Source organism: Coenobita brevimanus, chromosome 111 (genome assembly GCF_032717465.1).
Source record: "Coenobita brevimanus isolate Jiangsu-jjx chromosome 111, ASM3271746v2, whole genome shotgun sequence".
NCBI lineage: Eukaryota > Metazoa > Arthropoda > Malacostraca > Decapoda > Coenobitidae > Coenobita > Coenobita brevimanus.
Genome location: NC_137064.1, coordinates 5,804,060 through 5,819,240, shown reverse-complemented (window position 1 = coordinate 5,819,240; position 15,181 = coordinate 5,804,060). Strand labels below are relative to the sequence as shown.

Below are 15,181 nucleotides of genomic sequence, written 5' to 3'. Positions count from 1 at the left end.
GAGGAGGAAGGGGGGAGGAGGGGTTGAGGAGGGGCTGTCTGAAATAAAAATCGTAATTATCCATCCATTATAATTTTAGTGACTTAATGATAATAACCAATCATCATCATCATCACCACAACCATAATCATCATAACTCCTGACCAAAAACTGGGGTAAGCAGTATCTACAAACATGAAGGAGAGACCCTAAAAAGAAAGAACTATCAACAAAGCTCAGAAGCCTTTAGAGACTATTCCCCCGAGCTAGACCTATGGATCATAGAGCCCTGCTAGGGTGACAGGAGAGCGCTACTCCTCCCAGCAAGACAGCTACCTGGGCGGGGCGCGAACTTTCGACCTTGCGGTCTCGAGTCCAGCGCTCTACCACTGAGCCGCCATGCTCCCCACCCCAGAAGGCTTGAACCAGCATCGAATGTGGATTGTGAGCGATCTCTCTTCTCATCAGAAAAATAATAAATAATAAATAAAGTAGATGTGCAGCTTCTTCCTGTGCAGAAAAAACAAAAATCGCCTACCCAGTCCTGATACGTCGATTTCGTTGGAATTCGTGTGCTCACTTTCCTCTATTTCTGATCGTTTTATTTCAGGGAGGGGGCTGACCTCCTCCAAGAACCATTGGGGGATCACGCTCCCCAAACATCGAATTATGGATGAAATTCCATTGTACAACCTGTACTAAGATGTTAAAGCCATATCTGCCCTCCTTTCACTACTACTGAGAATATTTTATTTGGTTAGGAGGGCTGACTCCCTAAAAATCGTAGCTGAAAGTGTATATAGTGGAAATCCTTCCCAGTAACCACACGAACTCACCTGCGATGTTTCATTCAAATCCAACAAATAGCCTGGGAGGAGTTATAGCAAGAGTTGTAATGTTCATTCATTCATTCATTGCCAGACGCCATGTATCCCAGACGGGGTGGTCAAGGGCTTAGAGTTAATTGTTTTACAGGGAGGGGCACTAATCCTCCACCAACCCCACTTGACGTAGGGATGCCAACAGCATCTGGTGTTCCCAGGCGGTCACCCATCCAAGTACTAACCAGACCCAACGTTGCTTACGAAGTAAATTTACTTGAGTACTTTACTCAAGTAACTTTCGTGGGCATCGATTTTTTAAAAGTACGCACTTCATTGACTATTTCTATTTTTTATTTAAGTACAGTATGGTTGCCAGACATTTTTACTCCAGATCATTTGAAAATAAAGAGAAAATTATTCGCCACATTAAGTAACGGAGTTTCACTGTGGCCACTGGCCAATGACAAAGCACTGAACTATGCAAACATGGATGGTGACTAATCAGAATCAGCTCTTCATGTCTGGACCAATCGTGTGCGTCCTTTTTTTTTTTTTTTTTTCTCCAGCTGCCACGCTTCCTTCTTGCAATGTCATCACCTTCACGTGTCTCTCGGTCACTCATCATCACTTCAGCCTCTTTCCCCCTCTAAGGGTGGGGTGAGGTAGCGTCCACAAAACAAGAAATGTGAAGAATAAGACAGAGGAACTAATTAACAGCATATTCAGTGAACTGGGCCACACACCCATTCAAGCTCCAGGAGTCCTGATTTTACCTCAGGCATGACGATCGGCATTCTTTCTTTTAACAGGAGCGATTCACTTTACCTATCAAACAAGGCCATTCCGACAAGTCACTTATTCCCGTCAATTCACTTAATTCGACTCCATACCTCGTTTTTTCACATACTAACTTACCATATCGATCCACCGTCTTCTTGGCCTACCACGCCTCCTCTCGCCTTCAGACTCGCAGATACCCGTTTCACCATCCCACTTTTTTCATCTCAACCTAGCATACCACCTGAGCTCTACTGCCAAGATATCTCCTAACTCTGCGTCTTTCACTAATTTCATCTCGTTCACTCTAACCTACGCACTTCACGTACATTGCTCAATAACCTCACTTCCACTGCAATCATAAATTTTTCCTGCCACACTAAAACCTCACACCCACACCTTAATATGGCCACTAAAACGGCTTTTGTAATCCTCTCGCAGCCTCCACACACAGATCTCTGCATCAAGGCCCTCAAAACACCAACCACTTTCTTCCTTGTGCTACTGAACTTTCCACTTTCTTTGCGCATTTACCTCGTATTTCTATTATTGCACCAAGGAAAAAGTGAACTCCCTTAGCAATTAAAATTTCTCTCTATTCACCATCACATTACACTAGGAATCAGCTTCTTGTTAAACAGACAGCTTTTTCTCTTACCAACAGTCATTAATAGGGCACGACGCTCACAGACCTCAACCAAACTGCAAGTCGGGGAACCTTGTGTTTATTATCAGCAAGCAACACTCACCTACTGTACATACATCTGATTCGAGTTATTCTATCGTCTACCATTCATTACCATTCTCTCTCTCTCTTTCTCACACACACACACACGATATTGGGCGATGTGCAGAAAATGACAGCCTACCATCCTACTTCGCAGGAGTATAAATAATAACTATCTATCTATCTATTGCCAGACGCCTCAATCCCGTAAGGGGTGGCCACAAACAAATGGCCTCCATGTCGCACTGTCCCCCGCCATTTCATTGCGCTGCTCCCAGCTCACCCCCCCCCCTCTCATATACCTCTCCATTCTATCCCTGCATCTCATCCTTGTCCTCCCTCTCCCTGTCCTCCACTCCACCTCACTCACACTCTTCTCGTCAGCCTCTCACTCTCCATCCTCTCCACATGGTCAAACCACCTCAGTGTGTTTCTCCTAACGTTTCCTATCACATCCACATCCACACCACAACGCTCCTTCACTTCATTTGTCAGTCTGTCTCTCCATGGACTCCACATGCTCTTCTCAAATAACTCATTTCCACTGCTCCAGCTCTTTCTTGACTTCTGCCCTTCCAACACGGTCCAAGCTTCACTTCGAATACGTTTGAATTGGTATCACAATACTGTCATGAAGTAGCTTTTTCACTTCCATGCTCACTTCCCTGTTTCTCATCACTGCTATTAAGGAATAACATGAACATAAAATTACCCAAGAATAAACACATACAGTACATACATACATACATACTACATAAATTCACTAATACATTACGTTATTATAATAGGGAAGTGCACTTGGTCCGCAGACAATAGCATACAACTTCCAAAAATGTAGTGTGCTTGCTAGGCTACCCTCAGGTCTGTTGCTGTGTGCTTTACAGTGCTGCCGCTAATCACTGACCCTCATTGTCTTAATAGGAGGCTTCGCAGTACCTCTTCTCGGCGATTTATTTTGAAACGCCTCAACACTTACCTGTACGCCTTTTGTCTTTAAAATCGATATCCTTAGCATCAGCACTATACAAGAGGATATTAAGGTGCAATGTGTAAAATAAATTGCCGAGAAAGAGGCGTTGCGTAATCTCTCGTGTCAGTGGCATAGGGCGGGAAGTCACTGTCTGTTTAACATTTCCCCCGACCGAAGCGACACACATTCCCGGCCTTTCTATTTGAACAAGGAGGAGGGGGTGGAGAGGGGAGGAGAGGAGAAAGGAGGAAAGAAGGGCAGGGAAGGGATGGGAGGAGGAGAGAAGAGAAGGGAAAGGAGGAAAGAAGGGCAGGGAAGGGATGGGAGGAGGAGAGAAGAGAAGGGAAAGGAGGAAAGAAGGGCAGGGAAAGGGAGGAGGAGAGAAGAGGAGGGAAAGGAGGAAAGAAGAAAAGAGAAAAGGGGAAGGATGTGGGAAAGGAAGAGAAAAGAAGGGGAGGGAAGGGAAAGGAAAGGAAAGAAAAAGAAAGAAAAGGGAGGGAAAGGAAGGGATGGAATGGGATGGAAAGGGAAGGAAAGGAAAATGAAGAGAGAGAGAGAGAGAGAGAGAGAGAGAGAGAGAGAGAGAGAGAGAGAGAGAGAGAGAGAGAGAGGGAGGGAGGGAGGGAGGGAGGGGGAGGACGGTCAAGTTTACAATAATGACTCGAACATTGGGTAAGGGTCACGAACACTCTCTCTCTCTCTCTCTCTCTCTCACACACACACACACAGTTGGCTTAAGTTGGGATTTGAGATAGGATGGAAGAAGCATTAGGTCTGCCTGCTATATAGGAGTGCTGTGGATATATTAACACGTGCCTGACTCGAGCACGTGCCTGACGTTAACACGTGTCTCTCTAGCACGTGCCTGACTTTAACACGTGCCTGACCCTAACACGTGCCTGACTCTTACACGTGCCTGACTCTAACATGTGCCTGACTTCTAACACGTGCCTGACTCTCACACGTGCCTGACGTTGCATAACCCAAAACACTAACACCTTCCCCTTAGCGATTTATTTTTGCATATGACTGGTTAATATCCTTTTGTATGTTATTAATGCAGAGTATGGGGATATTGGGAGGATTTATACAATATGGAATGGGACAATGAGGCGTAATTAACAAAAATAAATCGCTTAGAAAGAGGCAATAGGGAGCTTCCTTAGCCGACGGGAATAGCACACCAAGACTCAGACACATCAGCCACCATCGACGGGTCTACTGGGCCAGGTAAACAGAGGCTGTGCAACAACAACAAAAATAACAACAACAACCGAGGATATACATCATCATCATCATCACCACAATGTTTCTCATCGTCATCACTATTACCAACATTGCTATTATCACCATTATCCTTATCATCATCTTCATCAGTACTATCCTAATATCACCATCATTAATAATATCCTTATCATCATCATCATCAACAATACTACCATTATTATCATCATCATCATCATCAATACAGTCTTTATCATCATTATCAATACTATCATCATCATCATCATCAATACTATCCTTATCACCATCATCATCAACAATACTACCATCATCATCATCATGAATAATATCCTTATCACCATCATCATCATCAATACTATCATCATCATCATCATCATCCCAACCTTTACTCCTACAAGTGAGACGGGATGGGGTCGTAGGCAATATAATAACTTAACACAGCCAGTACAACCATAAGACAGATGCTTACCCAAACCTATCCACATTCACCCACACACCTAATATTGCAAAATCGTGAATAATGGCAACCCTGAATGGAACTACAGCCTCTTCATCCTGTGGACGTGGCTTATGTTACTCTAGACACCTGCTCAGTTATATTCACCTTTATAGAACATCGTAGTTGTGAAATAAATAATGAAGGCAGATTAAAAAGCTTCTTAATCTGACCAAAATCACCTTGAGAGCGAAAGTATATAACTCAGAATACGTCATCACAGTGAAAGGAACATTAAACAGAAAAAAAGAATATTAAAAAGGCCATGATATAAAAAAAAAAATCTTGTACACTGGCAACTTCAGACTGGCTACTTCTCTCTCACTCACCTTGTCTCGCAGGTAACTCAGGAAGGCTTGGGTAAGGTCAGGCACAGGTCAAGGGTCACTGGGCTTGTTACCTGATCTTGACACAGGTACACCAATCAACAGGTAAACGGATCAACGGAAATGGATCAACAGGTAGAAGGATCAGGAGGTAAACAGATCAACAGGTAAACGGATCAAAAGGAAATATGGATCAACAAGTAAATGGATCAAAGATAAATGGATTAGGAGGTACGCAGATTAACAGGAAACGGATCAAAACGGATTATGGATTAACAGGTAAACGGTTCAACAGGTAAATGGATGGGCAGGTCAGAGCAACACCACTAACACCTTGCTCCAGCCCCAGCCTCACCTGTACTGAGCAAAGACTGACTCAGTGACCTCTCTCTCTCTCTCACACACACACACACACACACACACATGCACAATCCATTACTCACTCTTTACACACACGATCCTCTCCCCCCCTTCTTTCTTTCTCTCACTGTTATTGTCCTTTCCCTTTCTTTCTTATTTGCTGATTCTACATTTGTCTTCCATTTCTCTCTCTCTCTCTCTCCTATTTTCGTCTTATTTCTTAATTTCTTCTTCCTCCCTCCTCTCTCTCCATCCCCCCTTTCTCCTTTTCTCTCCCTTTCTCCCCCTCCTTCTCTTTAGTCCCCCCTTCCCCTCCTCCCTTTGCCTCCGTTTCCTCCTTTTCTCTATCTCTTCCTCCTCTGCCCTTCTTTTTTTCTCCCCCAGGTCCCCTCCTCTCTCTCTCTCTCTCTCCTGCCTGCTAATGTCAGCTGAACTTGCTTATTATAGCGACATGGCCAGTGCTTGGAACGACATGCAGTGGTTAGCCGCATACACACACACGCACACACACACGCACGCACGCACGCGCGCGCGCACACACACACACACACACACACACACACACACACACACCGGGAATACATGATAAAGCTGTATTACGTATTTTGCTTTATTCCTCCCTCAAGAACAACCCCTTCTTTGTAGCTTAGGCAACCATTACAAAATACCTACTCTGTACCCTCCAACTACCCACATTACAAACAAACAAATAATCAAACAAACAAACACTACTGTATCTGTTAGTTAAATATTACATGATACAAAATACAGTATATCTAGGCCCGAATTCCCCTAGGTTAAGTAATCTCCCTAACACCTCTTCCTAGGCGATTTATTTTGCTGATTACACCTTGCCGTCCTCTTCCGTGAGACTTAAATCATTCTAATATCACCTTATTGTGTATAAGTAACGTATAAAACGATATTAAACACTCGTATCCAAAAATAAATCGGTAAGGAAGAGGTGTTAGGGAGAAAATGAGTACAAATCACATACAGTACTACATAATTACAAAAGACACAAGTCGAATCTAAAAATAAATCGGTAAGGATGAGGTGTTTGGGAGTGGGTCCAGTTACAAAAGACACTACATTCGTATCCAAAAATAAATCGGTAAGGAAAAGGTGTTTGGGAATGAGTCCAAGTTGCCCATACAGCACTACATAATTACAGAAGACACTACAGTCGAATACAAAAATAAATCAGTAAGGAGGAGGTGTTTGGGAATGAGTCCAATTATAAAAGACTCTATGATCGAATCCAAAAATAAATCGGTAAGGAAGAGGTGTTTGGGAATGAGTCCAAATCGCCCATACAGTGCTACATAATACAAAAGACACTACAGGCCTCTAAATTACTCGCCACATCACACTACAGAATGGTTACAAAATCTACCCCAACCATGGCCTCTAAATTACTCGCCACATCACACTACAGAATGGTTACAAAATCTACCCCAACCATACACCAACTGATTACAAGCTACAGGGCGGATACAAAATTTTCTCTCTTTTTTTCAGATTTAAAGTCATTTCTCTCTCTCTCTCTCTCTCTCTCTCTACCCCTTATTAGCCGTAGCGATGATCCTCTCCATCTTGGCCAGCTCTAAGTTCTTCCGCGTCTGCACATCCGCGCCCTTCGCTTCCTTGTGGACCCGACGCAGATTAGGAGACAGCTTCAGGGCGACCAGGTGACCTCTGGGGGATAGACGGAGATGTTACTGATAGATAGACAGATGGAGAGACAGACGGAAAAGATGGATGGTGAAATAGACAGATGGAGAGACGGATAGACAGATGGCATGACAGACAGAAAAGATGGATGGAGAGACAGACAGATGGAGAGAGAGAAAGAGAAGATGCATGGAGAGACACAAACAGATAAGATGGATGGAGAGATAGATAGATGGAGAGACAGACAGAAAAGATGGATGGAAAGATAGATGGGAAGACAGACAGAAAAGATGGATGGAGAGTTAGACAGATGAAGAGACAGACAGAAAACATGAATGGAAAGATTTATAGATGGACAGACGGACGAAGAAGGGTGTGTGTGTGTGGGGGGGGGAGATATACGGGTACTCAAACATTGTAAAACACACACACACACACACACACACACACACACACACACACACACACACACCACCATACTACTAAGTTTTCAATTAACTTCCTCAGTATTCTTTTAAGTTTAGGCACCACGTCTTATTGACTAACTGAGATATCAAAATTTCACACACACGACGCTCATCTGCACGACGCTGCTGTGTTTGCTTCTTCAAAGGAGGATGTACAGTAGTTTGGGGTCAGGGTCACAGATGTTAGTGAATTCTGTTTGGGGTCACAGAAAGGAACAGTCTGGCAACCACTGATATACATGCACATATAAATAGCAGCAAAAATGTGACCTAGCCTGACCTCTTTCCTCACATTAAAACAAAGAAAAACGTGACCAGGGTTAAAGAATTGATTTTACTATAGACCGCCTCTCGTAACTAAAGGCCGTATTGTTGGCGGCATGGAAGGCTTCGTAATAGCTCTTCCTAATTTATTCTGTGTATTAAACATCAATATTTTACTGCATGTCATATCTCCCTTCATCATTTCACATTCATGTTCCTTTTAATATTTTCATTATGCGCTCCCCTTTTCTCCTTCACATCTTCTAATGACCTGTTTTTATTCTCGAGTTTCTTCCTCACCTTAGTGTTATCTTTCAGCTCTGATGGTTGATGGCAACTTGGTCGTTCAGGTGGACTCGCTCTCTCTCCTAATATTGACATAATCTGTATAAGTACACGAGGTCACCGAGATGTAATGTGGAGAGTAAATCGCTGAGGGAGAAGCATTACGAAATCTGCGAAAGCCAGTTATAATAAGACCCTAAGACTTATTTTCAGAGGAAGGAAGAGAGACACTGGAAAATGCTGCACTTGTCTTCACTTTTCTGTTTAACCCAATTTTACCTCTGACACTGACTGAATCGTAGGCTTTCCAATCTTCGTCCCGCCTTTTACTGCCTCTAGTAATTCATATATATTTTCGAAGGAAGAACACAAGATGGGGAAAATCCATACTTTCCTCTCCTTATCCTTACAGCAAAACCATACCGCACTTACACAGGACACAAAGGTTAAGTCTGTGAATATCTGCAGTACCAGATCCCTTACAAAACCAGATCTCGTTAACGACAGGAAATTAAGATAAGGTTATCAGTGTATATGGAAATAATGATAAGTTTGATGCGCACTTTCAAAATTTTCCTTCCAATTTTCCTCCTCTTTCCCGTTAACCAAATCTTACGACGGGGAACAGATGGTGTGCTTATTAGTGAAGGTACAGTGGGGGTGACTGACCTCTCTCCGCCCACCAGCAGGACGGGGTGGAAGGGGCTGAACGCTAGGCAGGTTGCTGACACACGGCGACGCTGAGCCAACGCCTGACAGCACAGAGGGCGGTACCTGGGGGGGTGGGGGTAGGTCGGGTTAAATTAGGTTGCATTAAGATGGAGTTAGGGTCAGATTAGGTTAGGTTAGGGTAGATTAGGGTAGGTTAGATAAATTAGGTCAGGTTTGATTATGTTCGGTTAAATCACGTTGTTAAATTAGATTAGACTGGATTGGATTAGGTGAGGTTACGTAAGGTTAGGTATTGGATTATGAGTGTACTGAAGAGGGTATAAAAGTCACCACATACTGCTCTCCCCACTTTAATTTGGTTTAGAATTGTCATCTCCTCATCTTAAATACTGAGCTTTAAAATGAGATTAACACTGGAATATGGTACTTATCACGAAGAAGTGTTATGGAAAGCATGCATTAAGAAATAAGCTGAAAAGAAAGATGCAAATCTGGGCGATGATGAATGGAGAGAACTACTGTATAGTATCCTCATATTTTCTGGCGATTAAAACTGTTCTGTTTGATCACCCACAAGTAAATAATTCGTATATATCTGAAGCTGGCAGATGGCTGGATACCGAGAACCGTGGTAGGTATACTTACATAAGAGTGGAGTGTGGCTGCAAGCTTGGTAACCTGCCACACACACACATCATTCTTACTAGGAAGCTCGGCCATAAGTAAATCCTACAGTCAAAGTGCCAGCTGGAAATCTCACAGTGGTAAAGTTCTCATTAAATACCAGAGATTTCTTTCCTACCCAAAGCTTCCAGCAGCTGTTGGGAAGACATTAGCTGGTTCTGACACTTGGTTTAGCTTCCAGTTCCAAGAAACCATCAGCTGTGCCAAGGCCAACCCCAACACGTGAATGCCTTAAATGTAGACAAGATGTAATTTTTATGTATCAAAGACTAATTATATTTGGTAGCATAATCATAACAGTCTCTTCTCACCTCCTCAGCGCCAGGTCGTACACACTGACCCTGCCCTCCTCACTCACAGCCACCACCACACTGCTGCTGTGAGGCGACCACGCAGCATCTGCCACAGCACCACCCACGTCCACCACCAGCAGGGGCGCTCTGATGAGAGAGAGAGAGAGAGAGAGAGAGAGAGAGAGAGAACAATCAACTAGAGAAGTAGTTTGAAGGTTGAATTATGAATACCTGTATTAACCAACGAACTTAACACCTACATTAACTTAACTTGTTATATAGTCATTTAGGTCTACGTCACATTACAAACTTATCATTACCATATTGCAATTATGCTCTATATAATTACATAACTTGCTGCTCAACATTTGTCCTGTGTGCTGTAACTTAACCAACCCAACATACCACTACGTTAATGTAACTTAATCTAACTTAACCTGCGACAAACAACCTTTCTAATAACTCATAGCCTCAAAAATTCCGTCCTATCTACTCTTCTATCCTACCCCACTGCCTTACCCTACCCTCTTCCACCCTACCCAGCCATACTCTACTCTGTTTTACCCTACCCTATCCCTCTCTTTCCTACCCTGCATTGCACTACCCTATCCTGTCCTACCTTACCTGGCCTTCCCTATTTTACCTACCCTAACTTCCCTTATCTGCCTCCTCTTACCCTACCCCGGCCAATCATGCCCTGTCCTGCCTACCTTTTCCTCATACTTCACCTTGCCTTAACATACCTCGCCCTTCCTTGCCTGCCTTACCCAACCCTACTCCATCCTTCCCATTCCTGCACCCCAACCCATCCCTCTTCACCCCACCTTGATTCCCAAAACGTTTACTTATTTTTCAGGGCCAAATCAATGTGCTACCCTACCCTCTCTCATCCTATTCTATCCAACCCTACTTTATTCTAGCCTACTGTACCACACGCTACCTAATCCTATCCTATCCTTCTCTTTCCTACCCCAACCATCTCCCCATCATTGTACACTACTTACTTTATCCTAGCTTATCTCTCTCATCATTTCTTCTCCAACCTCTCAACACCGTACGCTACCCTAACCCACCATCTCCCATCTTACCCTACCCTACTCCACCTTACCCTACCCAACCCTAATCTGCTTGACCCTACTATCCTACCCTAGCATATTCTCTCCCACCCTACACTAATCAATATTCACAACGTTTACTGCAGCAAAATCTTCAAGGTCCAATCGACGATCCATACAAAGTGAACATTCCACAACCCCCACCCTACCTTACCATGTTCTACCCTGTCACATCATATCCTACCTTGTTATATCCTACCCTACCCTGTCCTACCCTACCAGTACCCACAACGTATACTGCAGCCAAATCTTCAGTGTCCAGTCCACGGAGCATGACAGGAAGACCCCGTGATGGTGGGCGTTCCAGGCGACTTTCCTGACTGGGGCGGTGTGGGCGGGGTAGGCGATGAGGGAATGGGCGGGGCAGGAGGTGGAGCAATGGAACACCGCCCCTGAGTCCACGCCCACCACCACGATGCTTTGGTCGTCGGGCTTGAAGGCGATGCAGGTGGCCACGCCTTGAGGAGGGAGGCGGGAACGTGGTTAGGGTCTGTGTATTGATTCGTTAGTGCACTGTTCAAATGGGCGAATAATAACCATATGTTGAAATGGTGTTAACATACAAATATCACAAAAACAAACACACATATATCCCCCTCTCTCATATATATATATACTCATCTCTCTCTCTCGTACATACACATATACCTGTACTCATCCCCCCCCCTCTCTCTCTCATACACACACACACAACACCCCTTCTCTCTCTCAGACACACACACACCACCCCTTCTCTCACGTACACACACCTACCTTTGAGCGGAATCTTGGTATTGGATGCAAGGGTGGTTGTGGTGGTGGTGGTGGTGGTGGGGATGGGTGATGGTGAAGGCGGGTGGTGTGAGGGAGGGGAGAGGTCCAGTACGAGGGAGGGGTGGAGGCAGGAGGGGCCCAGAGACCACCTGGTGACCCTCCCCTCCAGTGACACAGAGAAGAGGCTCAGATCACACCCCGCTCCACCACCGCCTGCCCACCGCACCTGGAGTATGGGGGACAATTCTGGTCAGTGAATATTGCACTTCTCACTTTTTCTTTCTTTATCTTCTCTGTAATATCAGTCATGCTATATATTTATCAATCTGTCTGTCTTACCCTCACTGATACTGCTTTCCTCACCCCCCCCCTGTCTCTCTCTCTCTCTCTCTTTCCCTCTCTGTCTCTCTCTCATGCACTCAAGATAAAGTAATATTTATAATAATGTATGACAAATATAAACCATAAGTCCAGTGATTTACCCTGAGTTATTTGTGAAGCAATTTACACCCAGAATATCAATACATAAAAACTAATTCATCAAAAGTGTATCGCAAGTGAATACAGCTACAAAGAAATTATCGTAAAGAATCATAGCTAGCGAGTAAAAAAAAAAAAAATGTAATATATCGCAATTAAGCACCTTGTATCGTAAATGTGTCCCCGTAAACTACACACAGAAATAATAATTCCTCTAAGGCATCATCATCCCCACCTCTTTTTCCCACACAGGGACGGTGTTAGATAAGGTTCAGATAGCAAGACTAGATACAAACATCACAGAGGGAGAACTTATGAACATGCTAAGTGAAATGGGCCACACACTCATTAACTCACCATTCAAGCCCCCGAAATTCTGACTCCACTTCAAAGACATAACCATCCGCGTATATCTTTATCATATTTTTCCTTGTAGACCAATTGTAAATCCGTCGACTATCAAGTTAAAAAAAAGAGTTGCCTAATTATATGCTCCTCCTTATACGGTTCATCCATCCGGCCCAATCTCATCACTTCCTCAGCCTCAGCAATCTCCAACCTGGCTTTCTCACACACTCATTATCTCTCCACCTTCTTGGCCTACCACGCCTCCTTCCCCCTTCAGACTCACTCTCAAATATTCTTTTTTTACTACTCAGTGTACTCCCATTCCCATCATATCATACCATCTAAGTACACTCTCTTCTACTCCATTGTCAATAGGCTTCCTTACTCCACATCTTTCACAAAACACACTTTTCTTATCGTGTCCACGCTACGCACTCCAGACACATTCCTCAGTAACCTCATATCCACTGCTCTTGCTCTTGACGTTTCACTCTCATGCCACACACATATGCTGATGCGGACACTTACATCGTCATGCAGTCCTCAGCAGTGTGTACGCTCTAACTTTTTTTTTTAATCAAGGTCTTTATAGCACCGGCCACCTTTCTTCCCTGTGCTACCATACTTTCCACTCCTTTGCAGATTTTCTTTATTTTCTATTACTTTATCTATACCCTGTTCACTTTAACAAGGTGAAAATTTGTCATTTCTCCATCTAGAATGCTGAGTGGAACAAGAAATTAACATCAGAATACGGCATCAGTCACAAAGATATACTATGGCTGGGATGCAATGCCATAGTAGTGTCTTATTCTGTTAGTGATCTATGGGAAGTAAGCTGTATGAGGACGAAAATCTCCGCCAAGTTAAAGTGGATGACCTATAGGCACTTAAACTCCTCTTAATATTACGTCAACAAAATGAGAGCTTACATGATACCTGTGTGACTGGTAGTAGGTGTTTGCCTGCTGGTGGTGTGGATGTGAGGGGTGTGTGGGGTGAGCGCAGGTCATACACCACCACGCTGCCATCACCCCAACCTGCACCGACCACACTGCCGTACTGAGGAAGGAGTGAAACACGCTCGTAGATTTACAGACCACACACATCACCCGGCCCTCCTTAGTTACCAACTTTGGACTGGGTTGGATGGAATCACAAATGCCACGCGCACCACTTGTAAAATAGCCTCACACACCATAAATTACATTACACAGCACATGCCACACTAAGACCCTGGCACGTCAACGGTGTAGAGAACTTATGGGACGACACCATAAAGGCAGCTGCTTACCTGCGGTGGACGGATCTGCCGGGCAAGGTAGACCAAATTTAATCACCATCAATAATGAAAACAGACCTCACAGATTTTACGGCACTTCCTATGTGAAATTAATGGGAGGACTTACTACAGCACTGCAGAGGCTGAGGAATCACAGTTTAAGAACAGGATACCATATGAAAGAGAGAGAGAGAGTCATTATCATATGATTATTACTGGACACATCATAATTATTACTATTATCATGAAAATTAAGTGATCCTCCTCCTCCTCCTCCTCCCATCATCATCAAGCTCATGACTGTCAACAAAGTGCTCAGTTTCGTCATGATTATCATTACCTTCAGCTTCACACTCACACACACACACACACCTGTGGATGGAGGTGGACACAGGTAACACTGGATGGGGTGTGGAAGGACTGTTCAGGCGTGGATGGGTTCTTGAGGCTGTACACACACAGCATCCCAGGGCCCTCGGGTCCGCCTACGTCACCTGGGGGGGGGGGTAATACGTAGCTGTAAAATACTGGGAAACATCATTATCATCATCCCTACCTCACCCACTCTTCAACTCTAACACACTCTGCTTTGCCATACCCTACTCCCTCCTACCATACCATGTCCTGCTCCTCCCTACTGACGTTACCCTTCCCTAGCCCACCCTGCCGTGCCCTAATCTACTCTGCTCAACCCTGCCCTACCATATCCTGTCCTCTACTTTCCTACCCTAACTCAACCTACCTTACCCTAACCATATCCAACCCAACCATAACTCAACTTACCCTACCCTGCTCAACTCTACACACTCTTCTTCCACCCTACCCACATTTAACAAGACTTACCCTACCTTAAATCAAACTGCCCTACCCTACCCTACCGAACCCTGCCCTACCGTACCTTACCCCTCCCATGCCTGACCTGCGGCATAGGCGGCGGCGAAGAGGTCAGGGTACACGGGGCTCCAGCAGAGGTCAGCGAGGAGGAGGGCCCTGGATCGGTCATGGTGGAACTTCCAGAGAGGCAGCAGCGACCCCTCCACACCACGGTACTCGTCGCTTTGGTCCTCCCAGTACCGGAAGTCTGTCAACGTGGCGGGAAGGGAAACAGTAATTCAATCCGACTTTCTCCCCAACTCTCAAATGTAACAAGTGATAAACTG

At 44.5% G+C, this 15,181-nt stretch overlaps 1 protein-coding gene across 1 annotated transcript in view; it reads right to left on the bottom strand.

The window, feature by feature from the left end:
- Positions 1–19: 19 nt before the first annotated feature.
- LOC145417762 (dynein axonemal intermediate chain 1-like) overlaps positions 20–15,181 on the bottom strand; it is a gene marked incomplete at its 3' end in the record, with an annotated part of 25,471 nt that continues 10,309 nt past the window's right edge. The window contains exons 6-14 of the mRNA XM_080286368.1: positions 14,941–15,102; positions 14,394–14,515; positions 13,679–13,801; positions 11,912–12,137; positions 11,388–11,616; positions 10,062–10,190; positions 9,064–9,168; positions 7,268–7,402; positions 20–38 (exon numbers count right to left, since the gene is read on the bottom strand). Coding sequence (XP_080142494.1) covers positions 20–38; positions 7,268–7,402; positions 9,064–9,168; positions 10,062–10,190; positions 11,388–11,616; positions 11,912–12,137; positions 13,679–13,801; positions 14,394–14,515; positions 14,941–15,102 — 1,250 coding nt within the window. The remainder of the gene's footprint in view (positions 39–7,267; positions 7,403–9,063; positions 9,169–10,061; positions 10,191–11,387; positions 11,617–11,911; positions 12,138–13,678; positions 13,802–14,393; positions 14,516–14,940; positions 15,103–15,181) is intronic.